This window comes from Labeo rohita, chromosome 16 (assembly GCF_022985175.1).
Source record: "Labeo rohita strain BAU-BD-2019 chromosome 16, IGBB_LRoh.1.0, whole genome shotgun sequence".
Taxonomy (NCBI): domain Eukaryota; kingdom Metazoa; phylum Chordata; class Actinopteri; order Cypriniformes; family Cyprinidae; genus Labeo; species Labeo rohita.
Genome location: NC_066884.1, coordinates 4,857,596 through 4,873,712, shown reverse-complemented (window position 1 = coordinate 4,873,712; position 16,117 = coordinate 4,857,596). Strand labels below are relative to the sequence as shown.

The 16,117-nt window shown below is 33.9% G+C and overlaps 1 protein-coding gene across 4 annotated transcripts in view; it reads right to left on the bottom strand.

Moving 5' to 3' along the window:
* Positions 1-16,117, bottom strand: part of csmd3a (CUB and Sushi multiple domains 3a) — a 352,779-nt gene that overhangs the window by 88,689 nt on the left and 247,973 nt on the right. For 3 of the 4 annotated variants that reach the window (XM_051131369.1, XM_051131372.1, XM_051131370.1), the window contains exons 45-50: positions 14,527-14,607; positions 14,127-14,240; positions 11,153-11,341; positions 8,229-8,387; positions 5,108-5,296; positions 54-239 (exon numbers count right to left, since the gene is read on the bottom strand). In XM_051131369.1, coding sequence (XP_050987326.1) covers positions 54-239; positions 5,108-5,296; positions 8,229-8,387; positions 11,153-11,341; positions 14,127-14,240; positions 14,527-14,607 — 918 coding nt within the window. The remainder of the gene's footprint in view (positions 1-53; positions 240-5,107; positions 5,297-8,228; positions 8,388-11,152; positions 11,342-14,126; positions 14,241-14,526; positions 14,608-16,117) is intronic. The other variant, XM_051131371.1, reaches the window with a different exon arrangement.

Here is a 16,117-nt window from a genome sequence, read left to right as displayed (position 1 = left end):
ATTTAAACCATGAAATGTTTTTGATGATTGAAAACTAGGATGTCTGTTCTCACCTGTGCAGCGAGGGATTTTATTGTGGTTGCTCCACGTGCCATCAGCCTGACACACGGTGCTGGTCACCTCTTTAGAGGACAGACGGAAGCCATCATTGCAGAAGTAGGTGGCTCGTGTTCCTGCCGAATAATCAGCGGCCAGCATGCCTCCGTTCACGGGGGCCACGGGCGACCCACAGGACACAGCTAGAAAAGACAATGAGATGAGCTTGACTTTGCATCAAAACCTCAACAAAGAAATAGTTCACCTCCCATTTGTTTTCCAAGAAAAATTGTGTACAGAGGTTTTGGGAATTAAAAATCGATTCCTATTTAGAACTGCTACCACAAAAACAAACAGGATTTTCTTTATATTTGCATCCGTCTGGAACATCTGCAAAACACTGCATCACATTCTTTCAAACTAGTGCATGAAAATCAAGTTCCAGCAGTAAGAAAGTTTTGTAACTGCACTTTTCATGTTCTATATTCTGTGCTGCATTGAGAGCAGAAATACGTGGCTTGCATTACATGCCTCACAGGTAAACAACATCTAACGTATGGATTTAAAGAGAAAACAAAGACAGTGAAGCTGCAAATGCAAATAATGTGAATGTATAATAACCTGTTATTTCCCCCAAGAATTATATAATACAATTTACTTGAATCTGAAGAACAGATTTCTAAAGGGCAGTGAATACATTATGAATAATTTCCCAAACTTTACAGGAATTGTTTTAGTTTTAACTTTGATGAAAGGTTTTGATCCACTTCAAATGTTGACTACTGTATATTGTTCGAATAAATACGACAACAAGACACATAATAATACAATTACAGAATAGACACAGACTTAGTTTAGAGTTAGTTTAAGCCAGAATAGAAATATAAATATCTAATAGGTAAATTTTTAGAATATATGACCCTGGGACACAAAACCAGTCATAAGGTTCATTTTTTAAAATTGAGATTCATGCTTCATCTGAAAGAATAAATAAGCTTTCCATTGATTTACAGTTTGTTAGAATAGGACAATATTTGGCAGAGATGCAACTATTTGAATATCCGGAATCTGAGGGTGCAAACAAATCAAAATATTGAGAAAATCACCAAGTTCTTAGCAATGCACATTACTAATCAAGAATTAGGTTTGATTTATTTATGGTAAGAAATTTACAAAATATCTTTTGCAAATAATGTACTTACCTCATTTTCATCAAAGATGTTCATGTCTTTCTTTCTTCAGTCACAAAGAATTCATGTTTTTTGAGGAAAACATTTAAGGATTTTTCTCCATATAGTGGACTTCAATGGTGCCCAGAGTTTGAACTTTTCAAAACGCAGCTCAAATGCAGCTTCACAGGGCTCTAAATGATTGTTAATTTTATTGTTTATTGTTTTTATATTGTTACTTTTAACCTTAAATGCTTGTCTTGTCTATAGGTCCGCTTGAACTTTGTTTTTTTTTCCAGTTCAAGACAGTTAGGGAATGTTGAAAAACTCCTATCTCATTTTCTTCTTCAACTTCAAAATCATCCTACATTGCTCCAGAAGTACCGACCCAGTGTTTGGGAGTTGGAGTACATGGGAGTTTTTCGACATAAGCCCTATTCGGGATCTGGCTCTTGATTTCATTATTACTATTTCTTTTTATTTCTTTGCCGGTAGGCAACACATCAAAAATGCGTGTGGTAAGAGGGTCTACAGTAATTTGCGTTGGCCAAAACACACAAGAAAACACATTGTGAAAAAAATATTTTTTCGGCAATCACAGACGTTCACATTCGGACAGGATTAGTTTTCTCAGAGGATCACTGAGTTTGCCAAAAAACAGTAGGTTATTTGCTCTGAAATTATTACAGACGTTGTATGAGAAAAACACAGACGTGGCAGATTTGGACGGGATTAAAATCATGAAGTCCGTCTGTGAAACACAAATTTGTCTAACGACCCCCAATAAAACTAGTCCTGTGACTATACCCTAACTGTCTTGAACCAGGAAAAACAGAGTTCAGGCAGACCTAAACAAGACGAGCATTTGAGGTTAAAAAGTATACAAATTGCAATTTGTATTTTATTATTTTTTTTTTTTAGAAAATAACAGGGCCCTTTGATGCTGCAGTTCAAACTCAGGGGCACCACAGAAGTCCACACTATGGAGAAAAATGCTGAAATGTTTTCCTTAAAAAACAATTTCTTTACGACTGAAGAAAGAAAGACATGAACATCTTGGATGACAAGGGGGTAAGTACTTTATCTGTAAATTTTTGTTCTGGAAGTGAACTTCTCCTTTAATATCCTAATGATTTTTGGCATAAAGAAAATTGTATAATTTTGACCAGTTCAATGTATTATTGGCTATTGCTACAAATATATCCGTGCTACTTATGACTGGTTTTGTGGTCCAGGGTCACAAATATGTGGAATGTAGAACATATGTAGAATTAACCCTCATGTTGTGGTCCTGTTATTTTAACCAGGAGAGATTTTTCTTCCCCATGAACATGCTTGTTAATGTCACTGCATTGGACTAAAACATAGTGAGTTTGTTTACACAGGGTATAACAACCCCAGTTTTCGGGATTTCCTACTCCACCATGTTACACTTGTGTTGTGTTGCCTATGAAAAATTGCTTCTAAATGTCTCATTATGCTACATTATTATCAAATACTGTCTCCAGTCTAATCATCAACTTGTTTTCTTTCAATTAGCACAGGTTTTGTATTTCTCTTTAGAACTGATTGATCATAGGCCTCATTGATTTGAACTTACACACCTTAGTTTTTGATTAAACATTGCCAAAATTATTCACAGTTAATGCTTTTCTATTCAAAAACTGAGGCTCAAATCAATGAGGCCTATGATCAATCCGTTGCAAAAATAAATACAAAGCCTGTGCTAATTGAAACAGAACAAGCTGACAAAAAGATTAAATCCAAGATTTGGTGATAACATAGTATAATAAGAGATTTACAAGCAAACAGGTTGGTCATTTTGACCAAGAAACCCCAATTAGGTAAAGGATTTTCAGCACAGCATAATGGTTAAGAAATGTCCATCCAAGAAACTCCAATACAGATACTTCTCTTTGCAATGGCAGTTCGTTAATATCAGTTTCCTCGTTAACCTATCCACAAAAGCCAATTACACAAGTAATTGGACCAAAGCATTGATGCAGACACACCTTATGTGGCTAGTTTTCCAGCAGATGAGGGCAGGTGAGGTCAATGCCATTGATTCAGTTCGCTCTGAGTGAACTCTGAATTAACACTTTCCCTATGGAGACCAGGATGTGTAAAATAACCTAATTTCAAAATCGACTAGTCGGTGGATTGTCTAAACAACTAGTCAAACAACTGTCTTAAGTCTTAAAGTCTGCCAGTCTGTCACAAAATCCCTTAAATAAGTAAAATTCAGTTTCCTAAAGACAGGAAGGGAGGGAAAACAAACAGTAGTAACCATTAGCAAGTTGAAGCAAATTCTTAAAAATCCATTCTGTTTGATAAAACCAAGACAAGATGAGCATTGACATTGAAAAGTATATAAACTGTATTATTCTTTTATGAAAACAACCAATCGTTTTGCTAGATAAAACCCTTATACCTCAGCCGGGATTGTTTACAACCGCATTTGGGATCATTTGAAGCCGCATCTAAACTGCACTTTGGGAGTTCAAACTCGGGGCACCATAGCAGTCCATTATATGGAGAAAAATGCTGAAATGTTTTCCTCAAAAAACAATTTCTTTACGACTGAAGAAAGAAAGACATGAACATCTTGGATGACAAGTGGGTGAGTACATTATCTGTTCTCCTTTAACTAATAAAATGTGTTTTCATACAAATCTCTTCTTAAATTACAACACCCACACATGCATTTTAAAAGTCTGCACAGCAGAAATAACTCTCCAACATATTTGACCTCATCAAGTCCACACGTTGAATGCAAGGTCCAAACATGGTCATGTGCAAGCAAACGGGGCTGTAATTAGTCAGCGTGGCAAAAATGTGTAATTAAACACATGGAGAAGGTGCTGGAGTTAGCTTAAAGCGAAATCAATACAGCGATGAAACATAATAGGTTGTCCAATTACCAAGTGCTAAAATTCTAATCAAATAAATCCAACAAAACAACAGCGGTCGTATTAATGCTAATAAAACCTAAGCAGAAAGCAAACCTCATCCAGCTCATCCAGAGTTAATTAGCAGGAAACAAAGAAACAATTGATCAGTGATGCTGGCATCTGACACAGCCTGTTTTTGCAACAACAATTCAATCTCAAGAACATTCATAAATGCCACATGTGGAAAGAAACAAAAATCAAATATTCTATTAATGCAGTTGTTTTCTTAATACTTGCTAATGAATGTCAACAAAAATAGCCGAGAAAATTAGCGTCTTCAGAAAAACAGTTAACCTAGAATAGAAATTTGTCATTTCATTTTATTTTTTTAAATTTATACTTGTTATATTGATATTAACTTTTAAATTGTATAACGATCACCCCGCTTATCTAGCAAGCACCAGTCCGCTGTTTCAGAAACCTAAAAAAATGGCCTTCAAATATGTCAATTTATTTTCTTTCTTCAGCAGATTCTCCTCCTGGACTGTTTCCAAAATTATAACAGAGTGAGGTCCTGCTATCCTGAACTGTCTGCTCCTTCATTTTTCATAGTATTAAAATCTGCTCAAAATTCATATCCTTTTTTCTGTAACCCATTTACCCTTTATTATTTTGTTTTGCTTCCTTTATTTATATCTTATTTTCTAGGGGTGATTTATTTTTGATTTGAGCAAAGGTAACTGATCATGTCCTTTGGGCTTTCTTGCCTGACAGCAGTTCTGCCTCAGCACTTTTGCATATATATGTATATATATATATATATAAATAAATAATGTCCTAAATGGACCACGAAAATGCTAAAAAGTACAAAACAGAGCTGTGAGTTTTGCCAGTGAAGGTTAAATCAGACAATACCTGAGCGCAAGTGATTGTCAGTTAAATTAGCCTTTGCAGTCAACTCAAGGAAATGCAATTTTTGCAAACTCAAGAAAATAATAATAAACACAACACCTTGACATGCGGGCACAGACGAGTCCCAGGCAAGATAACCGAGCTCAGTTCTCCTGCAGACGGCCATATTTTTCCCAATGAGCCTGTAGCCGCGGTCACAGGCCCAGCGGACGACGCTGTTGGCGTGGCCGCCCGTCTGGCTGACCACAAAACCGTGCTGCGGAGAGTCTGGGGTACTGCAGTACATCGCTACAGATGATAACACGGATCATTAAACACTCAAACAATATTGATTCAACTCATCAGCATCATCATTATCACAGATAAATAATGGGCAACACTTCACAATAATCATTAAAATCATTATTGTATAATCATGACATTTTAAACAACTTCAGTGTTCACTAATTGTCCATTAGCAGTACATAATTTAATGTGTGTGATGGTACAAATTAACAAGAATTATAATAATGTGCATAATTATAAAATATACAAGAATTAATTAATTTTGTATTATTACGTATTATATTATATAATAAACTATAATAACAAAGTATCTGCTTCTATTATGCCTTCAAGTCCTATGGAAGCACACGGGTAGCAAAATTCCTTCTGAAATGTAATATGCAAAATGGCAATGTATTTCTGTATTTAAATTTACATTTTCCCATACCATATATGCAACATTTAGTGCGAAACGAAAATTCAATTATATAATTCACACTTGCCATTTCCTATACCAGATTTAATATGCAAATTAAAACCATATTTTAACGCTTTATAAGTTGCAAAAAATGTATTACAAAAAATCAATTAGATAAGTTTACCATGTCCCAGAATTTAAATGCTATTTATCCTAAATGCATTTAGATTTATGTGTAGCACACTTGGGACTGCAATTTTGGTAATACATTTTCATTTTAATTTTGCAACTTATAAAGCCTCAAAATGTGTTTTTAATTTACATTTTAAATCTAGTGTAGAAAATGGTACATCTAAATTACATAACTGAATTTTCATTTTGCACTAAATGTTGCACATATGGTATGGGAAAATGTAAATTTAAATACAGAAATGCATTGTCATTTTGCATATTACATTTAAAAATGAATTTTGCTACCCATATGCTTCCATACAGCCTTGTTGCCTATGATCATATTTACAAATTACCACCAGCAGGAAACTTTAGGCCCAGATTTTTTCACATTGGTGCCGTGTGAATTAAAGAAACAAGATTTTCTATACAAATTATAAGTTGCATGAGTTGCACTTGCAACAAAACTACATTTCCCATCATTCTCTGTGTTGGAATGCACTGACTACACATTACAGTAAGTGCACAAATGTGCATCCTTCGCTTTTCATATTGTTGCTTTAGAACTAAAAACAACCTGTGTCTGTCAGTGAAAATTAAATTTCTATTTACACTTGCCATTTCCTATACTAGATTTAATATGTAAATTAAAACCATATTTTAATGCTTCATAAGTTGCAAAGTTAACATAAAAATGTATTACAAAAAAGAATCAGATAAATTTAACATGTCCAAGCATTTAAATGCTATTTTTCGTAAATGCATTTAGACTTATGGGGACACTTGGGACTGCAATTTTAGTAATACATTTTCATTGTAATTTTGCAACTTATAAAGTGTTAACATATGTTTTTAATTTACATTTTAAATCTAGTGTAGAAAATGGTAAATCTAACTTACATAACTGAATTTTCATTTTGCACTAAATGTTGCATATATGTAAGAGAAAATGTAAATTCAAATACAGAAATACATTGCCATTTTACATATTGCATTGCCATTTTGCGTATTACATTTCAAAATGAATTTTGCTACCCATATGCTTCCATACAGTCTTGTTGCAATTATCATATTTACAAATTACCACCTGCAGGAAACTTTAAGCCCAGATTTTTTCACATTGGTGGCATGCGAATTAAAGAAACAAGATATTCTATACAAATTATGAGTTGCATAAGTTGCACATGCAACAAAACTACATTTCCCATCATTCTCTGTGTTAGCATGAGAATGGATAAATGCACTGACAACACATTAAGTGCACAAAAGTGCATCCTTTGCTTTTCATATTGTTGCTTTAGAACTAAAATACATCATGTGCCTGTCGAAAATGAAATTGCACAGCACATCTACTGTATTTTTTCATAATTATGACTTTGAATGTTTCCCAGGAGGATCTGAAAGCAGCATACGGCTTTTCACACATCTTGTATCTGCAGCACATAATCGCCACACAGTCATTTCATTACATCTTTTTCAGTACAGTAAAATAATGGAGTGAACTACTTACCAGTGTTTGAAAACACACATTTGTGCTTCATGCACATCCCACATACAGCGACAGGCACAAAACAGCACTTTCTATTCAGTTCAGGTCTAATTGAAACCATGTAAATTGAATTTAACATGTGGATTTGAAGTTTCCAATTGTGTCTAAAATGTTTTTTTCAAGAAAATACTGATATGTTTTAATGCACTGTGGTTATTTTCTGTAAACATTTTCTTTAACAACATTTTCTGTTAAATTCAAGTCTGACTGAAACCAGGTATTCTGACGTATGCTGAATTTAACCTGGATTTGGAGTTTTGAATTGCAATTTATATATGTATAACGGAATACGATATGTGGTAATGCAGTGTGGTTATTTCCTGTATATGTTACACCACACAAACATGAACTGATGTGATATAGTTTATGCACATTTATCTACCTCAAGTGAGCATTTTTATGCACATTTTGGACATTTTATTCACATTTATTATTATATATTTATGCATTGTGTCAGAATTTGCATAAACTATGTGGCTGGAAAAAACAGCTAGTGTGGGAGTTTAACACACACCGGTGTTTGCAGTTTTCCTTACACGCTGCACAGGCAGGATGTGTGAAACCTAACATGTGAATGCACTGTCAAATTTGTTTAACAATTTAATTACATTCCTTAAAAACGTAGGCCTATATAGTGTTTTAAAGCAGCTTCTATTATATTTCCTAATTATATTTGCATACAAATACACAAACGTTAGGACACAAACACATGGACAGATGGGACATAGACTTGGACGCACGTGTCATGGGCAGGACAGACAAAAGGTCACGAGAGACACACATAGAACTGAAAGGAATTACCAATCGGGGATACATACTTTGATACTCACCCACGTATGTGATACGAAAGCCCTTTTTGTTGGTGCCGTGATCAGACGACCAGCGGAGAAACAGCTGGTGACCCGTGGTGGTGATGTTGAAGGGCACGCTGAGATCTCCGCTCAACACAGCCAGGCTCTGACTGTAAATATTTGGCCCTGCCAAAAAAAGCAACAAATAAAACAGATTTGCATTTCCAATGCAAATGGATCAGCAAATGAATGTTCTTAAAGTTATGTACAAGGACAGTTTGAACAAGTTTGTGAACTGCAGATTCAGAATGCATTTCAGAATTCAGTGGTGTCATTGCTGATGGTTCGATTTTGACATTCTAAGAGGATCAATGCAACTTTTTCAAAATTTAAAGAAATAAAAAAAAAAAATACAATTTTCTAAAAATGTACTCAGCCTCACGCCACCCAAGATGTAGTTAAATTTGTTTCTTCCTCAAAATTTGGAGAAATTTGGCATTGTATCACTTGCTCTGCTTTGAATGGGTGCCATCAGAATGAGAGTCCAAAGTCTCATTCTGATAAAAACATCCAAACAATCCACAAGTAATCCACACCACTCCAGTCCATCAATTAACATCATGTGAAGTGCAAAGCTGAAACATCATTAGGACATTTTAACTTTAAACTTTCGCTTCTGGCCAAAATACTAGTCCAGTGAACAAGTCAACAAGTACAGCTACAGTGCTGTACCAGGTGCGCTTCCGAGCAAGTTTACTATATCAGAAAAGCCACATATGGAGCTAGTTATGTGATGCAAACATCAAAATGTATTGGTTTACATATTATCAGGGCCTAAAATTAACACTTGCCAAACACCAAATGTGAGTATATATAACAGTTGGCGTTGGCGAGTATATATAACAGTGTCAGCCGCCAGTTGGCGGGTAAAACTTTTACATAATATAACAATGCAATGTAGTGAAAACAACAGGCAGTTTTTAAAGAGATTCGCTGTTTCTGACGCAAGCGAATAAAATAATCTTTCCCAAACACAAGATCATCGTGATAAGCTGTTCTGTCATAAGCGACAAGAGCGAATCAAATAATGCAATTCAAACGGCTGATAGGTCAGAGCAGTGTGATAGCCAGCTTGTCCCTAGACACGGTTCTAATAAGTTTTACCTGAGAAGATATTGCTGCTTCATTCCGGAAGAATAACTTTTCCCTTCTTTATTCTTCATAACCCGTGAATGTGGCGACACATACCTGGGGTTACGCCGCCTAAATGGTGCAGTGAAGTATAGTTTGAAAGGCTGCGTGTTCGGCTGTACGCATACACTGAGCCACTTCAGAGAGCTCACCAGACGAAAAGACACACAATTATATCAAAATGCACAGTTTTAGCAAGTTACCTCATAAACGTATTCTTAAATGAGTGATAAAGTACTAAGTGACAGTAAAGAGTTCCAGATCCACATCATGTCCATAAGGTTTCAAAGAGAGTGCGCTGCTTTTCAAGTGAAATCTGTTATCGATGTAAATCAAAGAACAAAAGAAAAAGAGAAATCATCACTCGACTGCTCTAGTCGCCAAATATCTTTTGTAGCTTGAATAAAGATTAATCTGTATAGTTTATGCATATACAATTTATAGTTTATGTGAAGATTGTTTTAAAATCGCTTAAATTAAAAGTTGTTATATATTTCCTAAAAGCCTAAAAATAAGAAATAATAGCTTTTAATTATACTCTAATGTTTAACGGCCGGTAAAAATAATTTTGGCCGGTAAATTTGATCATGTCACTGGCCATTGACAGGTGTGGCAAAAAGTTTTAGGCCCTGCATATTATGCATTATTGTAAATGTGTTTTGAGGTCATAACATAGTATTTGGCAACGAAAAAAAAAAAAAAATCAAAAACTTCACATCAAAATTCGCCCACATATTTGTTTGGAACTGTTTTTGGACACTTTGTGCTTCATCTGTGCATATTTCTCTCCTGTTTCAGACGAGATTACTTTTTTCACTGGGGAAATCAATATTATGGATAGAGGACTTGCATGGACATTAATGATGGATTAGTTTCTCATAAACACAGCTTTTCTCTTCACAAGACGTTGATTGATGGACTGGAGTGGTGTGGATTACTTGTAGATTATTGTGATGTTTTCATCAGTGGTTTGGACTATCATTCTGACTGCACCCATTCATATCCATTGGTGAGCAAGTGATGTAATGCCAAATTTCTCCAAATCTGTTACAATGAAGAAACTCATCGACACCTTGGATGGCCTGAGGAAGTACATTTTCAGCAAATTTTCATTTTTGGGTGAACTATTATTCATTTAACAAGAAATGTGGCAATGAGCGAAGAAGATTTCTCAGATTAAATCCATCATGCGGAAACGTCCATCCGATGGGATTCAGCCGATTTAGTTTTAGACACTAGGGAAAGAGCTCCAAAAATTGCTTTGCTGCAAAACATGAACACAAAATCTGGCCTGAGAGAAGGAAATTGGTATTGCTTCTCACTTCCTATTCCGCTGGGGCTCTGCAAATGCCATGGGCATTAATGAGCATCCAATCAATGATGAGTAATAGGGTAATTTGCTGATTGCAAGCACTTAAGTAATTAGCGCTAATAACACTCTGAATGTATTTCGAATTGTCTTTGCCATTGCCTTGCTATCAAGAAATACTCGAATCTTTCCAGCATTTTGCATTTCTGCTGGTCCAAAATGAGTTTTTTCGAGTGGGGGAAGGAAAATATTTCTCCAGTAATGGTCATGAGTCTAAAAAAGCAACTCTGTTATTTCTCAAACACATTCCCGAGGCTCCAAATTTCATTTCAGATTTTCAAAAAAAGCGTCAGAGTTACGACAGGCCGGAGAATAATGACTGTAATATTCAGGGACACAGTTGTAGGTGCTGTCAGATGATGCCTGAATATGAGGAATAATTCAAACCCACCATCAAAGATCTCCAGAATATCAAACTCTTTCTCCGTCTGGAAGAGTTCAAAGTGCAGTGTGATGTTGTAGCCCTTCTCCACGTTGATCATCCAGGAGCACATCTGAAGGTTGGGGTAGCTGTCAGGATAACCTGGACTCAAGATTACGCCCGTCGAGTCGAACAGAACCTCATTGTCAGGACATTGCACTAGGAAGAAACCAAATGAGCATGTTTTAAATAGTCCAAAAACCAATCGAGGCTCAATGGAAAAATGTATCTGTGGTGACATTTCTGCAAAATTACATTACAGTATGTTGCTTCTTGCATGTGACACTTTCAAAGTGAAATGTCCATTGAGTGGCACTAAAACTGAGTATTATTAGAAACAGATGAACCGCTTACACTAAGCCTAATCAATAGTGTTCGCAAACATGAAGCTGAAGCAACCGTGACATTTTCTTATGCTTCCACAAGCCTTTGTGCTTTTTTATTGTGTGTTTCACAAGTCTGGTACCAGCTACAATGCTGTACCAGGTGCGCTTCTGGGCAAGTTTACTGTATCAGAAAACCTATATATGGAGCTGGTTACGTGATGCAAACATCAAATTGTGTTCGTTTACATATTATGCATTATTGTAAATGTGTTTTAATCAGTTTATTCTGCACACACAGAATAAACTGATTGCATTGCCACAATGTTCTATGCTTATGCAATTCCCTAAAGAGACCAATTTTTTTTTTTTATTTCAAATATTTTTTCCCCCTAAAGAGCACTTATCATGTCAGCCTTATAATCAAGGTTTCTTGCCTCATAATTTACTTTTACCCAACATGATGAGAAATGACAAGTATACTGTGATTTGCAGTAATTTGCCTATTCTAACTAAAAGTAAAATGTGACATGACTCAATCACAGTTAAGCAGAACATTTTGTTTGATAAACCGTTATGTAAAGTATAATTTTGAACCAATGTGTAGAGCTACCTAACACAATGGCACTGAAATACAAAGCTGGTTAAAAATCTAAAATAAGTTGCAGTGACAAGAAGAGGAAAAATTGCAAATCAAAAAAATTCAACATTGGTGAAATTCAGCATTCTGAAAAACTAAGCGTTCTTTCACCCAGGTAATTTATTAAATATAATTAAACATAAAATTGTGTTAATTAAAAAAAAAAAAGTGTGCATTTCTTTTTTTTTTTTTAAATTTGATTTAATCAGATTTTAATCTTATTTTTATCTTGTCAAGGTTTTATGTTTCTAGTTAAATATGACCACAATGCATTTAAATTTCAATGTATTTTAATGTATTTAACTTGGAAGTTTGCTCACCGTTTGTTACTTCAAGTCACAGTCTGCTGTAATATTAAAATAATTAATTCTAAATGCAATTAATATGCTAAAACGGTATGATAAATACTAATGTCAGAATGGAAAGTATATTTTACACTGTATTTCTAACAGAAAAGCACAATGCATTTGAATTTCAGGGTATTTCAATAAATTGCAATAAATTTAAAATAGCAGCTGTAATATTAAACTGACTCAGTTTAAATGCAAAAATGTAGTTAATTTGTTAGAAAGTGTAATAATTCACTAAATTATGGTAAATACTAATATAAAATATTAGATTTTTTTTAAAATACTTTTTGTCTTTCTAGTTAAAAATGACATCAGTGCATTTGGATTTCAATTATTTAAAAATTAAAATTTTCTTTTATCATTCAAAATTTGAAATGCAAGTCCGCACCCAGTTCACTACTGCAACAATTCATTCACAATTTTCCTATAAAATAAAAATGACTAATTTTAAATATAATGATTCAAATATTTTGCTAATAACTGCAATAACTGAATGGTGGATACTAATAAAAAATATGGGGAAAATAGCAGAATGGAAAGCATTATCCGTTTTGTTTTTCTAGTCAATAATAACATCAATGCATTTGAATTTCAATGTATGCCATTATATTTTAACATTCAAATTTGAATTGCAACTTGTTTGCTACCTCAGTTCAAATTATGGTGTAAATTAAAAATGATTATTTTTAAATATAATGATTCGATTATTTTGCTAATAACTGTAATAATTTGGTGCAATTATTAATGGATACTAATAAAAATATGGGGAAATGGCAGAATGGAAAGCATTTTAATATGAGTTTTTCTAGTCAATAATAACATCAATGCATTTGAATATCAATGTATGTCAATATATTTTAACATTCAAATTTGAATTGCAACTTGTTTGCTACCTCAGTTCACATTTTGGTGTAAAATAAAACTCGTTAGTTTCAAATAAAACAAACTAATTTGCTGTAATTTTTAATGACAGGTACTAAAATAAAACATGGGAAAAATGTCAGAATTGCAAGTATATTTTATACTTTTTTGTCTTCTAGTTAATAACATCAATGCATTTGAATTTCAATGTATGTCAGTATATATTTGTACATTCAACTTTGAATTGCAACCTCAACTTTTTGGTGTAAAATAAAACTTGTTAGTTTCAAATAAAACAAACTAATTTGCTGTCATTTTTAATGACAGATACTAATATAAAACATAGGGAAAATGTCAGAATTGCAAGTGTATTTTATACTTTTTTGTCTTCTGGTTAATAATTACAAATGCATTTGAATAGCAGTGTACTTCAATATACTTCAACATTCAAATGCAAGTCTGCACCCTGTTTGTCGCCTCAATTCAGGAACTTGACTGAAATTGAAAAAAGTTTCTGAATGGCACATAATCATTATATTGTCAGCGGTTATATGTTCAGTCACTCACAGCTGCGAGTGTTACTACAAGACATCAAGAATCGTGCTGTTTGACATTAAGTTTTAAACACAACGACTCACAGTGCTGTACTGCGGTTTCCTCAATCCGCAGCGAGGCTAACAACTGGCGGCAGAGCTAACGACGTGAGGCATAAAAACAGGAAGAGCACGGACACAAATGAGACGGCGTGCTGAATGTGCTGCCAAACTAACCTTGGCAGACCGGAGGAGGACCATCCATCTGCAGTCGCTCGCCCAACCTACAGGTCAAGATCTCGCTCCCGAGCAGCGTGAAGCCCGGCAGGCAGCGGTACCTGATGATGTCTCCTGTTGAGTAATTACACACACAGATCTTTGGTTTTCCGCTACAACTAGCGCTCAACAACACATTAGCTAATTAAGACCTGACCGCTTACACGCTTGTGACAGTAATGATGACAAATGCAGAGTGTCGGGTGTTATTTTCCCCACAGAAAGGGGCATTTTCTTTCACATTAAATAAGAAACGCTGCATTGCGAAGGTGGGCTCCTTGGGAGCGTCTCTTTAATGAGAGTTCGACGCGTGATAAATCTATGCGCAAACAGATGATCATCAAATGTTCGTCAGTCTTACCAATTTCAAATTCATCATCTTCAGCCAGGATCTCTGCGTTGGCGACACGCGGGGGAGGTTGACAGACGCGGAGTTGGTAAGCTGCGAAGGGAACGAGATGAGGGAGAAACGTGATGTTTAGCTGCTGCTTAAGTGATAACGCTTTGAATACAACCCACACAATTACATCTTAAATCATCACACCTGTCGCAGGAGTTTTTCTAAACGTACAACAAAATTACGCGCCGCCGGCTGCAAAGTATAAATCATAATCAAGGGTCATCGCCTCTACCTCGCCAACACTGATTATGTCTTCTGATTATGACAATGTATAATTGCAAGTTTCTAAAAGAGGATCGTATACATTAGGAACTTTATATTACTGGTGTGTTATGATAATGCTCACTATTGTGATGTAACATCATTATGCCGTGAGCCCTTACTGAGACATAACTCACAAGTGTCAAGAATAATTTGTGTGACAGTACATAAAAGGAAATGATTTTTAAATTCAGTGACCAATTCATTTATTTTTATGCACTTACGAAATTAGATTGACTTACTAAAATGACAAAAATATGTTTTGTTGTTAACACTTAACAATAAGGTTCATTAGTTAACATTAGTTAACTACATTAGTTAGCATGAACTAAGAAAAAAACAATACTTCTACAGAATTTACTAATCTTAGTTCATTTCAGCATTTACTAATGCATTATTAAAATCACAAGTTGTGTTTGTTAACATTAGTCAATGCACTGTAAACTAACATGAACAAACAATGAACGACTGTATTTTTATTAACATTAACATTAATAAATAGTGTAATAAATGTGTTGTTCATTGTTAGTTAGTACACTAATGTTAACAAATGACACCTTATTATAAAGTGTTACTGCTTTGTTATAGTATTCGAATTCTTTATTTTAATCGTAATAATCAATTTGCTGATAAATTTAACAATTTTTTTTCTTTTTAATGGTAAATATTGTATGGAACCATAATAGTTGCATGGAAAATATATTTTTATATTTTATAAATTAAAAAAATAGTAATGCTTGTTAATGCAACCTGTTTATAATCCAAAAGACTGACACACTGTTAAGCTGACAATAAATAATATTAATAATAAAATTATTCATTTTAAATGTAATAATTAATTTTCTCATAAAATGTGATACATCTCTGGAATTATGACAGCAAATATTAAATATAAAAAAATATATTGTATTATATTATATATTTTTGAATGAATAAGATGAAGGTTAAAAATTGGGTTCTGCTCTAAAAAATAAAATCATTCATTTTAAATGTAATAATAATTTAAAATGATTTGCTGTAATTATTAATGGTGTGTGTGTTTATATATTTAAATGTATATATATATATATATATTTAAATTAAACCATTTATAATTTACATATAATATATTATTTATTATTTTTCAATAATATAGTATATATTTAATTTATACATACTCTCACTTCTTCTGTCTCTGTAAGTATATTTAACAAATATTTAATATTAAACCATTTTAAATATTAATATTAAATGAATAAGATGAAGGTTAAAATGGGGTTCTTCTCTAAATATAAAACCATTCATTTTAAAT